At 39.3% G+C, this 15,567-nt stretch overlaps 12 protein-coding genes across 12 annotated transcripts; 8 read left to right on the top strand and 4 right to left on the bottom strand. All coding sequences in view use genetic code 12, as the record gives it.

Moving 5' to 3' along the window:
- Nucleotides 1–133: 133 nt before the first annotated feature.
- Nucleotides 134–2,293, top strand: PTR3 (Ptr3p; the record flags this gene model as incomplete). Its single annotated transcript, XM_036806933.1, has 1 exon — nt 134–2,293. One exon carries the CDS (start codon nt 134–136, stop codon nt 2,291–2,293), a length of 2,160 nt encoding a protein of 719 aa, XP_036663820.1.
- A 200-nt stretch (nt 2,294–2,493) lies between these two features.
- CYS4 (cystathionine beta-synthase) lies at nt 2,494–3,984 on the top strand (the record flags this gene model as incomplete). Its single annotated transcript, XM_036806934.1, has 1 exon — nt 2,494–3,984. The coding sequence occupies one exon, from the start codon at nt 2,494–2,496 to the stop codon at nt 3,982–3,984; it is 1,491 nt and encodes a 496-aa protein (XP_036663821.1).
- Nucleotides 3,985–4,060: 76 nt separating this feature from the next.
- Nucleotides 4,061–4,963, bottom strand: CPAR2_106770 (transcription elongation factor DST1; the record flags this gene model as incomplete). The annotated part of the gene is made up of 1 exon (XM_036806936.1): nt 4,061–4,963. The coding sequence occupies one exon, from the start codon at nt 4,961–4,963 to the stop codon at nt 4,061–4,063; it is 903 nt and encodes a 300-aa protein (XP_036663822.1).
- A 136-nt stretch (nt 4,964–5,099) lies between these two features.
- Nucleotides 5,100–5,831, top strand: CPAR2_106780 (uncharacterized protein; the record flags this gene model as incomplete). The annotated part of the gene is made up of 1 exon (XM_036806937.1): nt 5,100–5,831. One exon carries the CDS (start codon nt 5,100–5,102, stop codon nt 5,829–5,831), a length of 732 nt encoding a protein of 243 aa, XP_036663823.1.
- Nucleotides 5,832–6,048: 217 nt separating this feature from the next.
- CPAR2_106790 (uncharacterized protein) lies at nt 6,049–6,546 on the top strand (the record flags this gene model as incomplete). Its single annotated transcript, XM_036806938.1, has 1 exon — nt 6,049–6,546. One exon carries the CDS (start codon nt 6,049–6,051, stop codon nt 6,544–6,546), a length of 498 nt encoding a protein of 165 aa, XP_036663824.1.
- Nucleotides 6,547–7,468: 922 nt separating this feature from the next.
- Nucleotides 7,469–8,044, top strand: UBC8 (E2 ubiquitin-conjugating protein; the record flags this gene model as incomplete). Its single annotated transcript, XM_036806939.1, has 1 exon — nt 7,469–8,044. One exon carries the CDS (start codon nt 7,469–7,471, stop codon nt 8,042–8,044), a length of 576 nt encoding a protein of 191 aa, XP_036663825.1.
- A 420-nt stretch (nt 8,045–8,464) lies between these two features.
- CPAR2_106810 (TFIIH complex kinase subunit) lies at nt 8,465–9,631 on the top strand (the record flags this gene model as incomplete). The annotated part of the gene is made up of 1 exon (XM_036806940.1): nt 8,465–9,631. One exon carries the CDS (start codon nt 8,465–8,467, stop codon nt 9,629–9,631), a length of 1,167 nt encoding a protein of 388 aa, XP_036663826.1.
- A 519-nt stretch (nt 9,632–10,150) lies between these two features.
- On the top strand, nt 10,151–11,635 carry UGA2 (Uga2p; the record flags this gene model as incomplete). The annotated part of the gene is made up of 1 exon (XM_036806941.1): nt 10,151–11,635. One exon carries the CDS (start codon nt 10,151–10,153, stop codon nt 11,633–11,635), a length of 1,485 nt encoding a protein of 494 aa, XP_036663827.1.
- Nucleotides 11,636–11,701: 66 nt separating this feature from the next.
- On the bottom strand, nt 11,702–12,442 carry CPAR2_106830 (uncharacterized protein; the record flags this gene model as incomplete). The annotated part of the gene is made up of 1 exon (XM_036806942.1): nt 11,702–12,442. One exon carries the CDS (start codon nt 12,440–12,442, stop codon nt 11,702–11,704), a length of 741 nt encoding a protein of 246 aa, XP_036663828.1.
- Nucleotides 12,443–12,596: 154 nt separating this feature from the next.
- On the top strand, nt 12,597–13,172 carry CPAR2_106840 (uncharacterized protein; the record flags this gene model as incomplete). Its single annotated transcript, XM_036806943.1, has 1 exon — nt 12,597–13,172. The coding sequence occupies one exon, from the start codon at nt 12,597–12,599 to the stop codon at nt 13,170–13,172; it is 576 nt and encodes a 191-aa protein (XP_036663829.1).
- A 28-nt stretch (nt 13,173–13,200) lies between these two features.
- Nucleotides 13,201–13,857, bottom strand: CPAR2_106850 (5-formyltetrahydrofolate cyclo-ligase; the record flags this gene model as incomplete). Its single annotated transcript, XM_036806944.1, has 1 exon — nt 13,201–13,857. The coding sequence occupies one exon, from the start codon at nt 13,855–13,857 to the stop codon at nt 13,201–13,203; it is 657 nt and encodes a 218-aa protein (XP_036663830.1).
- A 204-nt stretch (nt 13,858–14,061) lies between these two features.
- On the bottom strand, nt 14,062–15,459 carry CPAR2_106860 (uncharacterized protein; the record flags this gene model as incomplete). Its single annotated transcript, XM_036806945.1, has 1 exon — nt 14,062–15,459. The coding sequence occupies one exon, from the start codon at nt 15,457–15,459 to the stop codon at nt 14,062–14,064; it is 1,398 nt and encodes a 465-aa protein (XP_036663831.1).
- Between the last annotated feature and the right edge of the window lie 108 nt (nt 15,460–15,567).

Raw genomic sequence — 15,567 nt, forward strand, 5'->3', positions numbered from 1 at the left:
TGTCTTTCAAGACATTAAGTAGATAGTAATTTTTTACCTCTTTAGTATGGCGGAGATAACAGTAAAAAAAATAAATGAAATTAAAATAAACTTCCGTCAAGAGCGATATGAATCAACCCCATGCAACAAACTTATGGATAAAACAAGTTTAACGAATCTTTTGAGATTCCCAGGATATAATCAAGCTGTCATTGGTGATGCCGCTGTACTTTCTTGTGGTTGTTTGACTTCAGAAGCAGTGTTTACCAAGGAGTATACCGAATGTTGCCCCAATTGCCACGCTGAAGATGTTTCACTCTTAGCACCAGTTGAGCCACTACGCCAATTGTACCGATTTATTGACCTCCAAGGGCAGAGGAGACCATCAAATAGTGATCGAAGTCGTCGAAGTACTGTAAAGAAGAGTATCAAGGGTGACGATGGATCGACCCAATTGCCCTCCAAGGTGACTGAATCGATGAATTTATTGACCTTGTTTCACAAATATGCCAAGGAAGAACAACTGGGTGTGTCTGAAGCTGAATCTAATTCCACTGTTGCAGCAGTTGATATTGCGAAACTGAAGTCATTTGAGGACGCTTCTCGTGTGCTTAAGGGCACGCCATCCCAACACTCTGTCTCAGTATCGCCTCAGAATCTTCTTCACCAAGGCTCAGACTTGGTGCCTTCAAATTTACCAAAACAAGATCCGAATTTCGAAACCCTACTAGAGTATGTTAGCGAGCAAAAAGAATATAACTTTAGCAAGTGCTTTCCATTCCATCGAAAAGTTTGGTCATTTCCAACACTGCAATTGAAATTGAATTTGGGCTCGGTGAATCCATTCAAATTGGGTGCATTTGGTATTAAAAAATCTATCAACTCTTCTATTCACACGTTTATTGACTTCCACGCGGGCTTAGAGATAACTCGATTTGTGCTATTGAGTGAAAAGAAATGGGAACTATATGAATATTTGCTACCGTCTAGAGAAACCAGCATAGCTCATACCAAGCCTGTGCTATTATGCTGTGGAAAGCTGACTGGTGAATTCGGCGAGTCACTGAATAATCTTAAATCTGTTGATACACCAGGTGACCATGAAACAGTGAAATCGAACGAATTTGGCAACACTGCAAAAGCTGATAATCAACTACCGAAGAACAACTTGAAGAAACGATTGGAATCGTGGGACCAAACTTATTGTCATCTAACAAGAAACTTTCTAGTAATCTCGGGTACAAAGGGGGTTATGAGAGTAATCAATATAAGTCTGGAGGGACGGTATCAAATGGGTGAGCCAATTTACACGTATTTATCGAATTTCCCAATTAGATGTATCGCAATATCTCCCAATGAAAATCTTATCGCTTGCAGCATAACGGGGAGAGAAAGGATCTCTGACAAGGAGCAGCCGTTTATTGTTTTGCATAGGATGATAGTGAACGCTGAGCAGTGGGTTAATTTCGGCGATCCAATATTAATAACAGTACCTTATCGTGATCCAATTAAGCTTGTTGAATTCAATGCATTATCATCGCATATTATATGCGCAACAGTGTGGGAATCGAGATACATCATCATTAAGTTGAAAGATGGAGAAAAGGGATACCAGCGTCCCCGTTTAGTTTGGTCTGAGTTACCTTTCAAAAGTGGGTCAAGACAAGATGATGAAGGAAATCCGATATCCGGCCGAGAAGAATTATTAGGCACCGATGACGAACTAATGATGGCAAGTGAAGGTATCACAGAGGTACAGTTTGGAAACAAATATTCCAACACAATTATAATCACCTCTAATTACTTGGGATACAGGCCACCAGTGTTGATCCGCTTGCACGGTACTCAAATTGACTCTGCCAAGCCTAACCCAAGTAATGATAGTCTTAGTATAGAAAATTCCTTTTCAAATCATGACAGAGATGACGATGATAATGGCGACTATTCAATGTTGAAGTCGTCTGAAGTGCTTCAAAGGTTTTCGGAAGTGGGATCATCGATTCACGTGGCAGCAATATCCCCTAGAGGCGACGGCATTGTGTTTGCTGACAAAGACGGACATTTATATCTAGTATCAGCCCCCAATTTGAGTTCACAATCAGGTACAGGCCTGCCTAACAAGAAGACGGTTGTGTTGTTGGGAGAAGTGGCAAATGCAGAGAGGTATACTGAAGCTGCATCAATTCAATTTCTGGCGGATGGAGGCAAAGTGTTTGCAGTAGACAGAAAAGGATTATTTCAAGTTTTCGACTTCACAAAGGGCGTACCAGGAAAAGATTTGGATGTTGTCAAGTGTAAAATAATCAGTGTATAGAGGACTCAAATGTGGTTTTGTTATTTTCATCCTTTGCGCTGAATATAGATAGCTCTTCTCGCGCCACACTTTTTTTTTCCACTCGTCGTTAAAAGTAGAACGAATGCATCGAAAAAAAGAAAAAAAAAAAAAAAAAAAAAAGCTAAATGGACCAAATCGAACACACTCTCTTTACACTTTAAAATCACTCATCAATAATTATGTCTAACCCTACTCCTCCTCCTTCATTAAATAACGATATCTTGGAACTCATTGGAAACACTCCTTTAGTCAAACTAAACAGGATTCCCCAATCATTGGGTATCAAAGCAAAAGTGTATGCGAAAGTTGAGTTGTTCAACGCTGGTGGTTCAATCAAAGATAGAATCGCTAAAAATATGGTTCTCGAAGCTGAAAAACAAGGAAGAATCAAGCCTGGCTACACTTTGATTGAACCAACTTCAGGTAATACAGGTATTGGTTTAGCGTTGGTTGGTGCTGTGAGAGGATACAGAACCATTATCACTTTGCCTGAAAAGATGTCTAACGAGAAAGTTTCTGTTTTGAAAGCATTAGGAGCAGAAATTATTAGAACTCCAACTGAGGCCGCATTTGATGACCCAGAATCGCATATTGGGGTTGCTAGAAAATTGGAAAAAGAAATCCCCAACTCAGTTATTTTGGATCAATACTCAAACGAAGCTAACCCTGATGCTCACTATTATGGTACCGGTTATGAAATTTGGGAACAAACTGGGGGTAAGATAACCCATTTGGTTGCTGGTGCTGGTACCGGTGGTACCATTTCTGGTATGTCCAAGTATTTAAAGGAAAAGAACCCAAAAGTCAAAGTCACCGGTGCTGATCCAAAAGGTTCCATTTTAGCGGAGCCAGCAAGTTTGAATGATAGTACTGAAGGATATTTGGTTGAAGGTATTGGTTACGACTTTGTTCCTGAGGTGTTAAACAGAAAGTATGTTGACAATTGGATTAAAACTGATGACGCCGAATCTTTTAAATTGGCAAGAAGGATTATCAGAGAGGAAGGTATCTTAGTTGGGGGTTCTTCCGGCTCTGCACTCCAGGCTGCTTTGTTAGTAGCCAAAGACTTGACCGAGGATGATGTTGTTGTTGTCGTGTTCCCAGATTCCATTAGATCCTACTTGACGAAGTTTGCTGATGACGAATGGTTAAAGTCTAATGGATTCGCTGTTGAAGAAGATGAAGCCACAAACAAGACTGACGAGTTTTTGAATAATAAAACCATCAAGGATTTGGTTGCCGATAAGCCGCCCGTTGTCACCGTTACACTTGCTGACACAGTTGCCAAAACATTTGACCTTTTGCAATCAAATGGTTTTGATCAATTACCAGTTTTGAACAAATCGGGTCAATTAGTGGGGTTGATCACCTTGTCAAAGATTTTGAAATCTTTATCTACAAAAAACATTCAATTGACAAACTCAATCAGTTCAATCATTATAGATTTTAGAAAATTGGCCGATTTTGAAAAATCGAAGTCAATAAATAAAGAGTCTGGATTTACAAAGAGAAATTACGACATCATAACATTGGACACTAAATTAAGTGTATTGAACAAGTTTTTCGAAACAAACTCCAATGCCATCATTACTGATAAGGACTTGAAACCAGTTCAAATTGTAACCAAAGTTGATTTGCTTTCTTATTTGACTAAGAATCTTTCTTTTTAAATTTGGTGAATCCTTATAAATTGAAAATAATATATAATACATGACGAAGTTAATAGCCATATGTTTTCTTGATTTTTCACGAAAACTTCCATCTATTACCACAGTTTTCACATGTGCAAAATGTTGTCAAAGGCTCATCTGCAGACCTGGTTTGCATTTGATAGTAACTCACCTTCTTGTGCTTACATTTACCACATGTGAATCTATCAGTAACCGCTCTCTTTTCAGTAGCACCTTGCGCATCAAAAAGATTTTGTTTATGTAATTTTTCAATCTCTTTCTTCAATGCTTCAGGGGCCATTTCGTTGGGTGTCATTTTAATGAATTGAGACGCTGTGATTTGTTTGGATAAAACCCGTTCTCTCAACTCAGGATTCTTTTTATTTCGAAGATTCATTGTGAAACTTCTCAACTTGTTTCTATAAGAGTCATTGACTTTCAGATACTCACTTTTGAACACCTCACTTTCTATCTCTGAGGCAATCGTGATAATATGTTGAGGCGAATCGTTTCTCTCGACAGCCAAGGATGAGTACAACGCACCAACCGATGCATTACGAGTGGGGTTGTCATACAATGTAGTGTTGACTCCATCAGATTTTGCACTTCGTGGACCATTAAATGTCCTCCCGTTGACTGAACCGGTGCCCGATGTATCCGCATTTGGAGTCGTTGATGCAGGTGATCCTGAAGAAGCTGGAGTTGATGCTGTCGAGCTAGCTGCAGGTTTCTTTTTGCTGTTCTTTTCATTCTGAACCGCCTCCCTCCATCCCCTAATCATTTTTTTCACTAATGAAGATATCTCTTTGTTGTCATGACCTCTATATTTGTTCACCACCACACCAACCTTTGTTTCCCTCAACAACTTTTCCGTGGGAACCACTTCATCGTTTAAAATATTGAGTAATTTCAAAATTGTAGTATCCTCAGCAGATTTTTCAAGATTCGATATGGTGGACTTTACTTCTTTGGCATCCATACTTTCTTCCAAATACTAGCACAAGAGAGAGAGGGGGGAAAGATATCTAAGAAGAGAATTTGAAATTTTCTGTTCATGTTTTTTTTTTTGTTTCTTCTTGCCAATTCGTTAGCAGTGAAGACGACCAAACATCATCATGGATGGTAGAAGTACATGTGTATCGATTGGAAAATTTCCATTTGACTATACTGAAGAGCAGGTGTTGGAGATAGCGAGATCTGTGGGCCCAGTTCTTGACATAAAGTTATTATTTGATGAGTTGACAGGAAAATCAAAAGGGTACGCAATTGTAAATTATGGAGATGTTGAGACGGCAGGGTCTGCTGTACGAAACTTGAACTATACATCACTACCTAATGGGAGATTTTTGAAATGCGCCATTGTGAGTGATTATGAATTAATTGGAGACGAGGACTCTGCTTCCAAGTTGCCGCCATTACCATTGGGTATTCAAATACATCCAAATCAAAATGCATCACAGGTAATATCCAGCATACTTTCAAACATAGATTCTAACTCAGCTCTACAGATTTTGAATGAAATGAAAACCATGAGTCAAGAGAATCCTAAAGGTACCAAACTCCTACTTGAGAGGTTCCCGCAGTTGGCGTTGGCGATGGTTGAATTGGGGTTATTGACAAATACCACCAATCACGAGCTAATAGAGTTGACCTTGAACAAGAAACCAATTGAGTTGAAAAATTTATCGACTGATCATGTCAACCTACTACAGTCGGTTTACAACTTGCTGGACGATCAAATTAGTGAGTTAGACGAAGGTCAACAGGATATCGTGAAGCGCGTTAAAGTTGAAATAGAAAAGGGATCTTATGGTGATATTCTAAACACCAGTGACAACCATAATTGAGTTATATGTCTATAGTTTTTCACTGAATGAATCAAAAAAGTTGTTGTTATAGTAAAATCACCTGTAAATACTAATCTCGGCTCAATAAAAATGTGTTCCTCGGGTAAAAGAATAGCTTCAAAACCCAAACAAAAAATTTCTTCAAGCGGCTGAGAAAAAGTTGTCACACCTTTTGCATGTCTGATAGTTTCAGTTTGAATCACGATACAGAGGAAGAATGTCTTCACAGAGGAAAACCAGGGAGGAGTTGTTAGCTGACTTTGAGAATGATTTGGTCAAGTTTATTTCAATGTCATTAACTGTTGAAGGGCACGACGAGCCGTTGGTGTTTTCCAGAGATATGGATCCCATGCCGCAACGCCTTCATTTTATCTTACCAGAATATTCCGTTTATTACTTGACAATTAGATATAAAGTCAAACAAAGGCCATTAAAAAAGCTCACTTATCATCAAACGGTGAAGAAGGGTGTAGTCAAGGTTGATACCAGGGATTTGAAAATGATTGAGGATGCTGTGGTGAACGATCATGAGGATGACGGTGACTACCATGAAGTAACTTTTCCTGCTGGTGGTGTACCTGGAGGGTCCTTTTTAAGGGGGTTGTATCCAGCCAAGAGTACCATACGAGAAAATGGTGAGAAGATTTGGAGTTATAATTGGACAATCGAAATTTGTAAAAAGTCACAGAAGCCACTGGTTGGTGGATTTGATTAAATAGAATTATATAGAATGTAACTAATATCATTAAAGAAATCGTGCCAATTATAGTTGAACCATTTTCATGGTGGTTCGTCACGTCTATCCGCATCTCGCCCGAAACTTGGTGGTTGTGAGGACAAAAAAAACCAACACAAAGTAATTCCGAGTGCGCTTTTTTACATACATAGAGGATCTCTTCACATGTAAGCTACGGAATCAACGCGACTAGTAGGGGTTAGTTTCATAGTGGCAGATTATTCGAAATTAGGTCAACAGATTTCATTTGCTAATGCGATGGTGGATTTTAAATGAGGCGGGTGCCCCGGCATTGAGTTAGTAGTTTGCTCTCACAGTTCCTTCGCCATTGCCAACAACTTTTGCGGGTACTGAACATTTAGGTCTCATTCTTATGTTGACCAAATAGTTACTGCTCACATCCTGAGAAGACACACACCAGTTGAAAACCTCTGCTCTCTCTGTTAACTTCCCTGTTTTTTGCAATTTAAAATTACAAGTTGCACAAAAATTGGAAAGAGTAGTACGATCAAAAGGAAAAAGGGCACACGGACGCACACTTCCATATTTCCACATTTTGAACCAAACACTTTTATCATTTAACTCTTTAGTCACACTTTCCGTTATTCTCCTTTCATTGCCCCCCCTACTGACGACCACGACGTACACGACACTCATCGGAAAGAGCTAGACAGCATCAACCCAGATTACACTACATACAACCCCCCTCCTCACGCTCCTTAGTCCCCTCCTCTGAAATCGGAAAAAAAAGTGGCGCTTGATTCATCCTTATCACGTTACACAGCAACAATTTCTGATCAAAAGAGTTAACATTTTAACTACATCTACACCATTACCTTACTTTACCCTTTAAATTCATCACTTCCTACGTACCGCAGTTGATTTTACAATCATTACAATCATGAGCTCACCCAAAAGACGTATTGAAAAAGATGTTATGGCACTAATGATGAGTGATCATGATGTAACATTGATTGATGACTCGATCCAACAATTTTTTGTGATATTCCATGGACCGAAAGATACCCCTTATGAAGGTGGCGTTTGGAAGATTCGAGTGGAGTTGCCTGATCAGTATCCCATAAAATCGCCGTCAATAGGATTTACCAATAAGATATACCATCCAAACATCGACGAAGGTTCGGGTGCAGTTTGTTTGGATGTTATAAATCAAACTTGGTCGCCAATGTTTGGTTTATTAAATATATTCGAAAACTTTTTACCTCATTTGTTGAGATATGCCAACCCCAGTGACCCCTTGAATACAGAGGCGTCGAATTTGATGACAAAGGATGAGAATAAGTACAATGAGACGGTAAAGAAATATGTCGAGCAGTATGCAAGCCATATTCCTGACATGAATGGCGATGTAGAAAAAGATGGCGAAGATGACGAGGACGATGAGTTAAGTGATGTTGGAAGCTTATCAAGTGATGACGACGATGAAGATGGCGTCGCTGGTAATCTTGAAATGTGAGATGATATTCCTCCACTGCGTGTTGCCATTTGGAGGTTTTTGCTCCACAGAGTAAACCAAGAAGCTTTTTTACAGAGCAAACCAAGAAGCTGTTTCACTAGATTTTGAAGTACGTTTAATTACAGGCATCCTTTATCTTTATTAATGTTTCTCATGATTTTTATTTTTTGTCATTCAGGGGTTTTTATAGGTTATAAATTTGATTCATATTACGAATAGTATCGTGTAATTACTTACTTGCGCTAGACTCGCCTCTTGTAATCAGTTGTTGCTTGAAGAAGTGTGCATGTCTCGCTTTTGCAGTAAGAGAAATGTGTGCACTAAAAGTTTTTTGAAAAATGAGTGGAAGATTCAGATAACTCACAATTGATAGTTAACCCAGCACACAATATATTGCAGTTGGTAAATACTCCACGCAGAATGCAACTACCGAGTGATTCAGAAAAGCCAGCTCCAAAGAAACAAAGAATATCGAACGATGATTTGTACCGAAATTCTACCCAGTATGGAATATGGTCTTTTACACATGAAGAGCTCGCGAGAGCGAAATCCAATGCAAATCAACTGGGGGTAAAAGCAGCTAAGGAAAGGTTTCAAAAAGCTTATGATAAGGCCAAGAGTGATAATCCCGATGCATTTGCCAAGTTTCCAAATGATCTTAACGAAGAGATGATTAGCTTATTGAACCTAGAGGAAGAAACCACATATCTTGAATTTTATATCCAAAATATCACCACAACATGTAATTTTTTCAAGATGCCTACACAGGTAAGGCTAACTGCAGCTTCATTTTTCAAAAAGTTTTACTTGGCCAACTCAGTAATGCATTACCATCCTAAGAATATACTATACACCTGCATTTTCTTAGCCGCAAAGTCAGAAAATTACTTTATTTCGATAGAGTCGTATGTGAAAGCACTCAAGGGTGTTCAAACACTGGATATATTGGGCTTGGAGTTTATTGTGTTACAAAGCCTAAAATTTACGTTGTTGGTGCATCACCCTTTTCGACCATTACACGGCTTTTTTCTTGATTTCCAAGCTGTTTTGTTGCATCCAAGTCCTGCCATGTATGATGTATCAGCCGATACCATTGGAAATTTATACAATAAGGCTAAAGAGTGGTTGAATAAGTATTATATGTTTAGTGATGTTGCTTTCTTGTTCACTCCACCACAAATAGCTTTGGCGGCAATGTATGACTGCGACCGAAGAATCACTGATCGATATTTGAAAAGAAAGTTTTTAAAAGACGACAACGAGGATGAAAATGTTGGAGACCAGAAGGATGCACAAGAAGAAAAGAAGCAAGATGATGTGGAGACGCAAGATACAGAAAGCGTGGTGGATGCAAAACTTGGAGCTGAAACAGAAGCTGAAAATGGTTCTTTATCTAAGCATATGCACAAGCGGGAACAATACGAATCATTGGTTCGTACGATACGGAAATGCGCCAAACTAGCCAAAAATTTACCAGTAGCTGATCGAGAGAAAAGCAAGGAGATCGATAAAAAATGTTTCTTTGCCTTGAATCCAAAGAAGTTGATTGACAAGCGTATCAAAAGAATAACATCAGCAACTACGTAGGGAAGCTAGAGTTTTGTACTGTGCCTGTGGAGTCGAGACGTGGTGTTTGGAACAGCCTGCTGAACACATTTTCATCTTTAAGACTCCACTGAAGCAATGCTCAAAGTCGCTTCCTAACTAGGCTGTCAAAGAGTACATTAAAGTATATATTGTTTTCAAATGACCAGTGCAATTACACAGTTAGAAATCACATTTGAGCGTGTCTTTTATATGCCTTTTATGTGCCTTGTAGTAATAGTTCTTCGTTCCTGTATGTTTTCTGCACTAATCGCCTATTTAGAGCAGAATATGGTTTTCCGTTGGCTCTTCATTTTTTATCCGATCTTGTCCATCCCTACGAACAATTATTCATTCTGTCACACAAACATAATTCGATTGCTGCGTGTATTGTTTTTGACAGGCAACGGACTTCTCATTAATTTGCCAGATTTGTCTCCAATACAAAAAGAAAAGCAATTGGTCTCTTTTGGGGAAATGTTTTCCAAAAGACTTTATTCCACACTACAAGCATCGTCGAAAATGGCTTCTGTTTTGAAAAATAAAGACTTGTTAAAAACACAGGGATTTATCAACAATGAATGGGTTAACAGTTCCTCAAGTGATACCTTTGAAGTGAAAAATCCGGCATTAGAACCCAAAAAAGAGTCATATTTAGCAACCGTGCAGTCTATGAGTGGTGATGATTACGAGAATGCTATTGCTGCCGCTAGCGAAGCATTCAAAACATTTGGTAAGAGTACGGGGAGATACAGATCAAACTTATTGTACAAGCTTTACGAATTGATGCTTGAGAATCAGGATGATTTAGCAAAATTGGTTGTTTTAGAGAATGGTAAACCTTATGCTGATGCATTAGGAGAAGTCAAGTATGCTGCCTCTTTCTTTCAATGGTACTCAGAACAGGCTCCATCGGTACAAGGTGATATCTTGCAGTCGGGAAACGCAGACAACATCAACATATTGGCTTTGAAACAACCAATTGGAGTATGTGGTATAATGACACCATGGAATTTTCCCTTGGCCATGATTACGAGAAAGTTGGGTGCTGCAGTTGCTGCAGGGTGTACCACTGTTATCAAACCAGCCACTGAAACTCCATTGTCGGCCTTTGCTTTAGCCCAGTTGAGTGTTGACGCTGGTTTCCCCAAAGGTGTCATTAACGTATTAGCATCTCATGACCCAGCTAAAGTTGGTAAATTGATTTGTGAGCATCCAACCATCAAAAAAGTCTCGTTCACTGGGTCAACTAGAGTTGGGAAACTCTTGATGCAACAATCTGCTTCCACTTTGAAGAAGATCTCGCTTGAATTGGGTGGAAATGCGCCTTTCATCGTTTTTGAAGATGCTGATTTGGATAAAGCTGTCACTGGTGCAATTGCAAGTAAATTCAGGTCAAGTGGTCAAACGTGTATTTGTGCAAATAGACTTTTTGTCCATGAATCTATTTATGATGAATTCACTGCAAAATTCGTCAAACAGTTGAAAGAGAAAATTGTGTTGGGTAATGGTTTGGACAAGGATACGACTTATGGGCCAGTGATTCATCAAGGGTCAATGGAAAAGATCAGAAACCAACTTAAAGATGCTTTGGACAAAGGTGCCAAATTGTTACTAGGTGGTGACAAGCGTCCAGATTTGGGAGAAAATTTCCATGATCTAACTGTGTTGGGCGATGTTACTCCCGAGATGGAGATTTTCAATGAAGAAACATTCGGCCCACTTGCTCCATTTATCAAGTTTTCCAGCGAGGAGGAAGTTCTTAAATTGGCAAATGATACACCTGTTGGTCTTGCTGGCTACTTTTACTCCAAAGATTTGGATAGAGTGTTTAGAGTTGCAGCAGCATTAGAAGTTGGTATGATTGGTGTTAATACCGGTGCCATTTCCGAAGCTGCATTACCATTCGGTGGTGTCAAGGAGTCAGGATTCGGAAGAGAAGGATCTAAATTTGGTGTTCAAGATTACTTGATTATCAAGGGTGTTGTGTTGGGTAAGGGTGAGTAGACATAGAGTTACTTAGCAATCACGGCCAATTGGGATAGCTGTATATTGTATATTAATAACTCGACACTACTGAGTATAAAGGTCATTGGGTGTTCCAGTACTTGCATCATCTTTATACGCTTCAAGCTGGTTTAATACAATAGCAGTCTCGTCAGCCTCTACCACTTCCACATCATTGTCTCCCTGTGCGACAACAGCCTTAATTTCGGAATCATCTGCAACGCCTTTCTCGTATTCAGTGGTGTCGAGTTTCTTTACGTCCTCGATTTTTGCAACAAACAAGTTGGGAATTTTGAAATCCTTGGCAAATGTGTACGTGTTCTCTATGAGCCTGAACCTCTTACCATTTGAGTCTATCTCCTTCGACAATCTCGAGTCGAGCCCACTTAGATCCGTTCCACTTTTCAACAATGTATCCCACTCTTTATTCAATGCCGTGATTCTATCATTTTCGGCCCTTCGTAAATCAACCTTCGCCTCTCTTTCCTTTTCCACATCCTTGCGTAATTTCTCCAAAAAATCATTACGATTCAAATGTGATATTTTTGGAACCTCCAAACTTCTTTTCTTGAATATGCGTCTCAAGTTATCATTATTTTCAACATATTTGGCGCAATTAATTGACTTGAGTGTAAGGGAATATAATCCACCTTCCCTAGTGACTCCGTTGACTATTGAGGACGGAAAGTTCTTCAAAGTCATTACCGGCGTTTCGTACTTTGTTGGTGGAAACCGTGGAGTCTCAACCACTGATGGTCGCGGTATAGCAACAGGCTGGTTTCTTTTCTTATAAGGGTGTCTTCCCATTTCGTTGTGTATTGGTACGTTTTGTTGTAACTTCCAAAATGTAAAATGAATTTTGGTTTCTCATTGTGATGCTACCAAATTTAATCCATTTGAAGAGAGATCAATTTGCTCATTTAGATCCAACCATATCGACTATATAGGGTACACATCACTAATGGTCTCAAGTCTAGATGAATTAAGCAAGAAGGTAGGGGACACCAACCAAGGGCTAGCCTCAAGGAGCTCGCTAAGACCTCCGTCACTGTCACTTCGACCCCCACCAACTGTTTCAAATGGGACATTCCCTGCATTAAACTCGGCTCAACGTGCAGCAGGAGGAGAAGTTACAGCATCCTCACTATCTCCATCATTTACATCACCTTCATCTCAAGCACGTGCTCGACAAAAAGTAGTGCTACAGCCAGGTCACTCTCCGTTGGATTGGGCGCATTTGAATAGAACTCAACCTAGACACAAATTAAGAGGTGTTGATCCATCTACACCACCACCGCAATACGTAAAAATCAATAAAGAAGAGTTGAAAAAACACAAGAGCCGATCTGATTGCTGGACTTGTATAAATGGGAAAGTTTTCAACATAACTCCGTATGTCAATTTCCATCCTGGTGGAGTTGAAGAGATAATGAAATGTGCTGGTAGGGATGGCACTAGCTTGTTTAATAAATATCACAGTTGGGTTAACGTCGACCGAATGTTGGAGAATTGCATAATTGGTGTATACGTGAGTTAATAGACTCTTTTATTTCCCATTTCATTCTTCAAATTTGTGGTAATGAAGGAAATGTACGTGAGCTGGTTATTATCTGATCGAGACCGTAATCGTGATCCTCGACTGGCAAGCTGTTTTCCGGAACAATTTGTTCTTGTAACGCAAGGCCTATCAAAGCTGGTAATTTAGACCATTTTTGCTTGTAAGTTGATAAGAATTCATCGTAAAACCCAGCGCCGTGGCCTAATCGTTGTAAAGTGGTTGAAAATGCTACTCCTGGTAATAAGATGAGATCCAAATCCCCCAATTCTAATGCGTCCTCACCAACGGTTGGTTCGAGTAGCTGGTACTTACCTTGTGGTTGCAACTGTAAAACATCGTCATAGGTGGCAATCCTGAGCATGGAGAGATGGTTTGGTTTCCGATGCTTCACGGGCACTGTATTGCATCGGGGCAAGTAAACCAATTTGTTCAATTGAAAGCATTGCTTTAGGATAGGAAGAGTTTTAATCTCCAGATCCGGCATATTCATAAACACAGCTACTGATTGTGCATTTTGAAATGTGGGATTATTGACAAGTCTTGATAAAATGTGTTGCGACTGAGAAGCCAATGATTCCTGTGAGATTGTTTTGAGGCTGGCTTTGATTTGATTTCGTAGCTGTTTCTTTGCTGCTTTGACGGTCAATGATGCTCGCACAGTCATGGTTATGTAGAAGAGTAGGGAAGTCACTAGGGTTCAATTTTTTTCTTTCTTTTAGCTCCGCAATCTGCGGAACATCTAACCAGAGTAAAGATGTGAAAGTGCACAGCTACGTATCCACTACTCAAGCAAAGTTATTAAACAAGTTGAACCTATTTACACACACCTAGCCCTTAATACTACGGGTACGGCCCTCCAACATCTCCATTACATCTCATCTTCTTTTTCGAATTCTTCAAGTTCTCTAATCTTTCTTCCTGGTCCATATCGTTCTTGCAACGGCACCAAAATTATACCCAATGGACCTTGATCGTAAATGATTCTGCTCCACCTATTGATGACACTCTCATACCAATTTTTAAGCCTATCATCCATGTCATTTGGTTTTTCAGACTTTTTCAAATCCATTCTCAACCCTTGACATCTTTCTATATCAGTTGACTTCTTTTGTATCGAGTACATATCAATTAAATTGTTCAACACGTTTTCTAGTATAGGTGACACTTTTGGTGATGATGCATGATCATAGTACAATTCATCCAAGATCTCTTCTGACCAGTTGATTGCATCTTGTTTGAAACCTTGCGCCCAAAGTATTTCACTAACATGAGCCTTGATTGAACAAATGTGAGTGATCAAGTTTTCTCGATCGACATTGAACAAAGGATAATTTGACTGATTTGCCTTTCGAGTTTCCAATTTCTCCCGAATGGTTGTCAAAGCTTGTAAAGTCGACAAATAAATTGCTAGCGATTCATTCAATAGCACTGGCTTCTTCTTTTTTGGTACAACTTGCGATATTTTTGCCAATTGGAAAGCCATATCGTTCAAGCAATTAATCAACTCATCGGATATTTTACTATTCTGTTTCAAGGTATAGTCCTCATTGATTTGAATTGACGAATATGTCTTTGACAACATATCAATCGATCTCTGTAAAATTTGTATTCTGTCGTTGGGATCCTGGCTCATCTTTGCCAACAATCGGCTGCACTCAGATAATCTTTCGGCGTCTCCCAACTTGTAATAAATCAAATCATCATCAATAATCTTTCTCAACGTGGCAATCGACGTGTTCAATTCCCCTTTGGCTAAAAGTGCTTTGCTGTATCTCAAAATCATGTCAATGTAAAAATTGGCAAATCGGTTTGATTTATCGTACACTAAAACTTTTGAATCAATGATGGGGATATTGTAGTTTTCAAATTGTGATTCATCTATACTTGGATCCACTTGTTTTGCCAAGTCAAAGAGGATCTTGCGATAATGTTTAACAGCATAGTTTGGTTTACCCAAAACGTCATGTTTATTTATCGCCTTGACCGCTTCAATTTGATCTTCGAAACTAATTTCAAATGGTATAGTCTGTCGTTCATTTGCATCGTGGTATAAAAAGTAAAATGACCCTAGCGAAACCAACAAACCTCCGATATAAGCTCCTGCAAGAATGTTGATAACTGTACCATACGATTTTAATCCTGCAGCTGCATTAGTGGAAAGTTTAAGGGTACGTATCTGCTGTAGCTGCGAACGCGTGCATGGCGATGCGTATGAGCTTGACAAAAGTGGTCGTCTCTGTAGTTGTATTAGTCGTGATCTAAACATGGTGTATAAGCTTGTAATGTCTAACAAAAAAATAAAAAAAAAAATTTCAGCATATATTTTGAATGTTTCCTCCTCCATCAAAAAGAGCAATTGTGGAGAAAATGCTGT

This window comes from Candida parapsilosis, contig 005569 (genome assembly GCF_000182765.1).
Source record: "Candida parapsilosis strain CDC317 annotated contig 005569".
Lineage (NCBI taxonomy): Eukaryota > Fungi > Ascomycota > Pichiomycetes > Serinales > Debaryomycetaceae > Lodderomyces > Lodderomyces parapsilosis.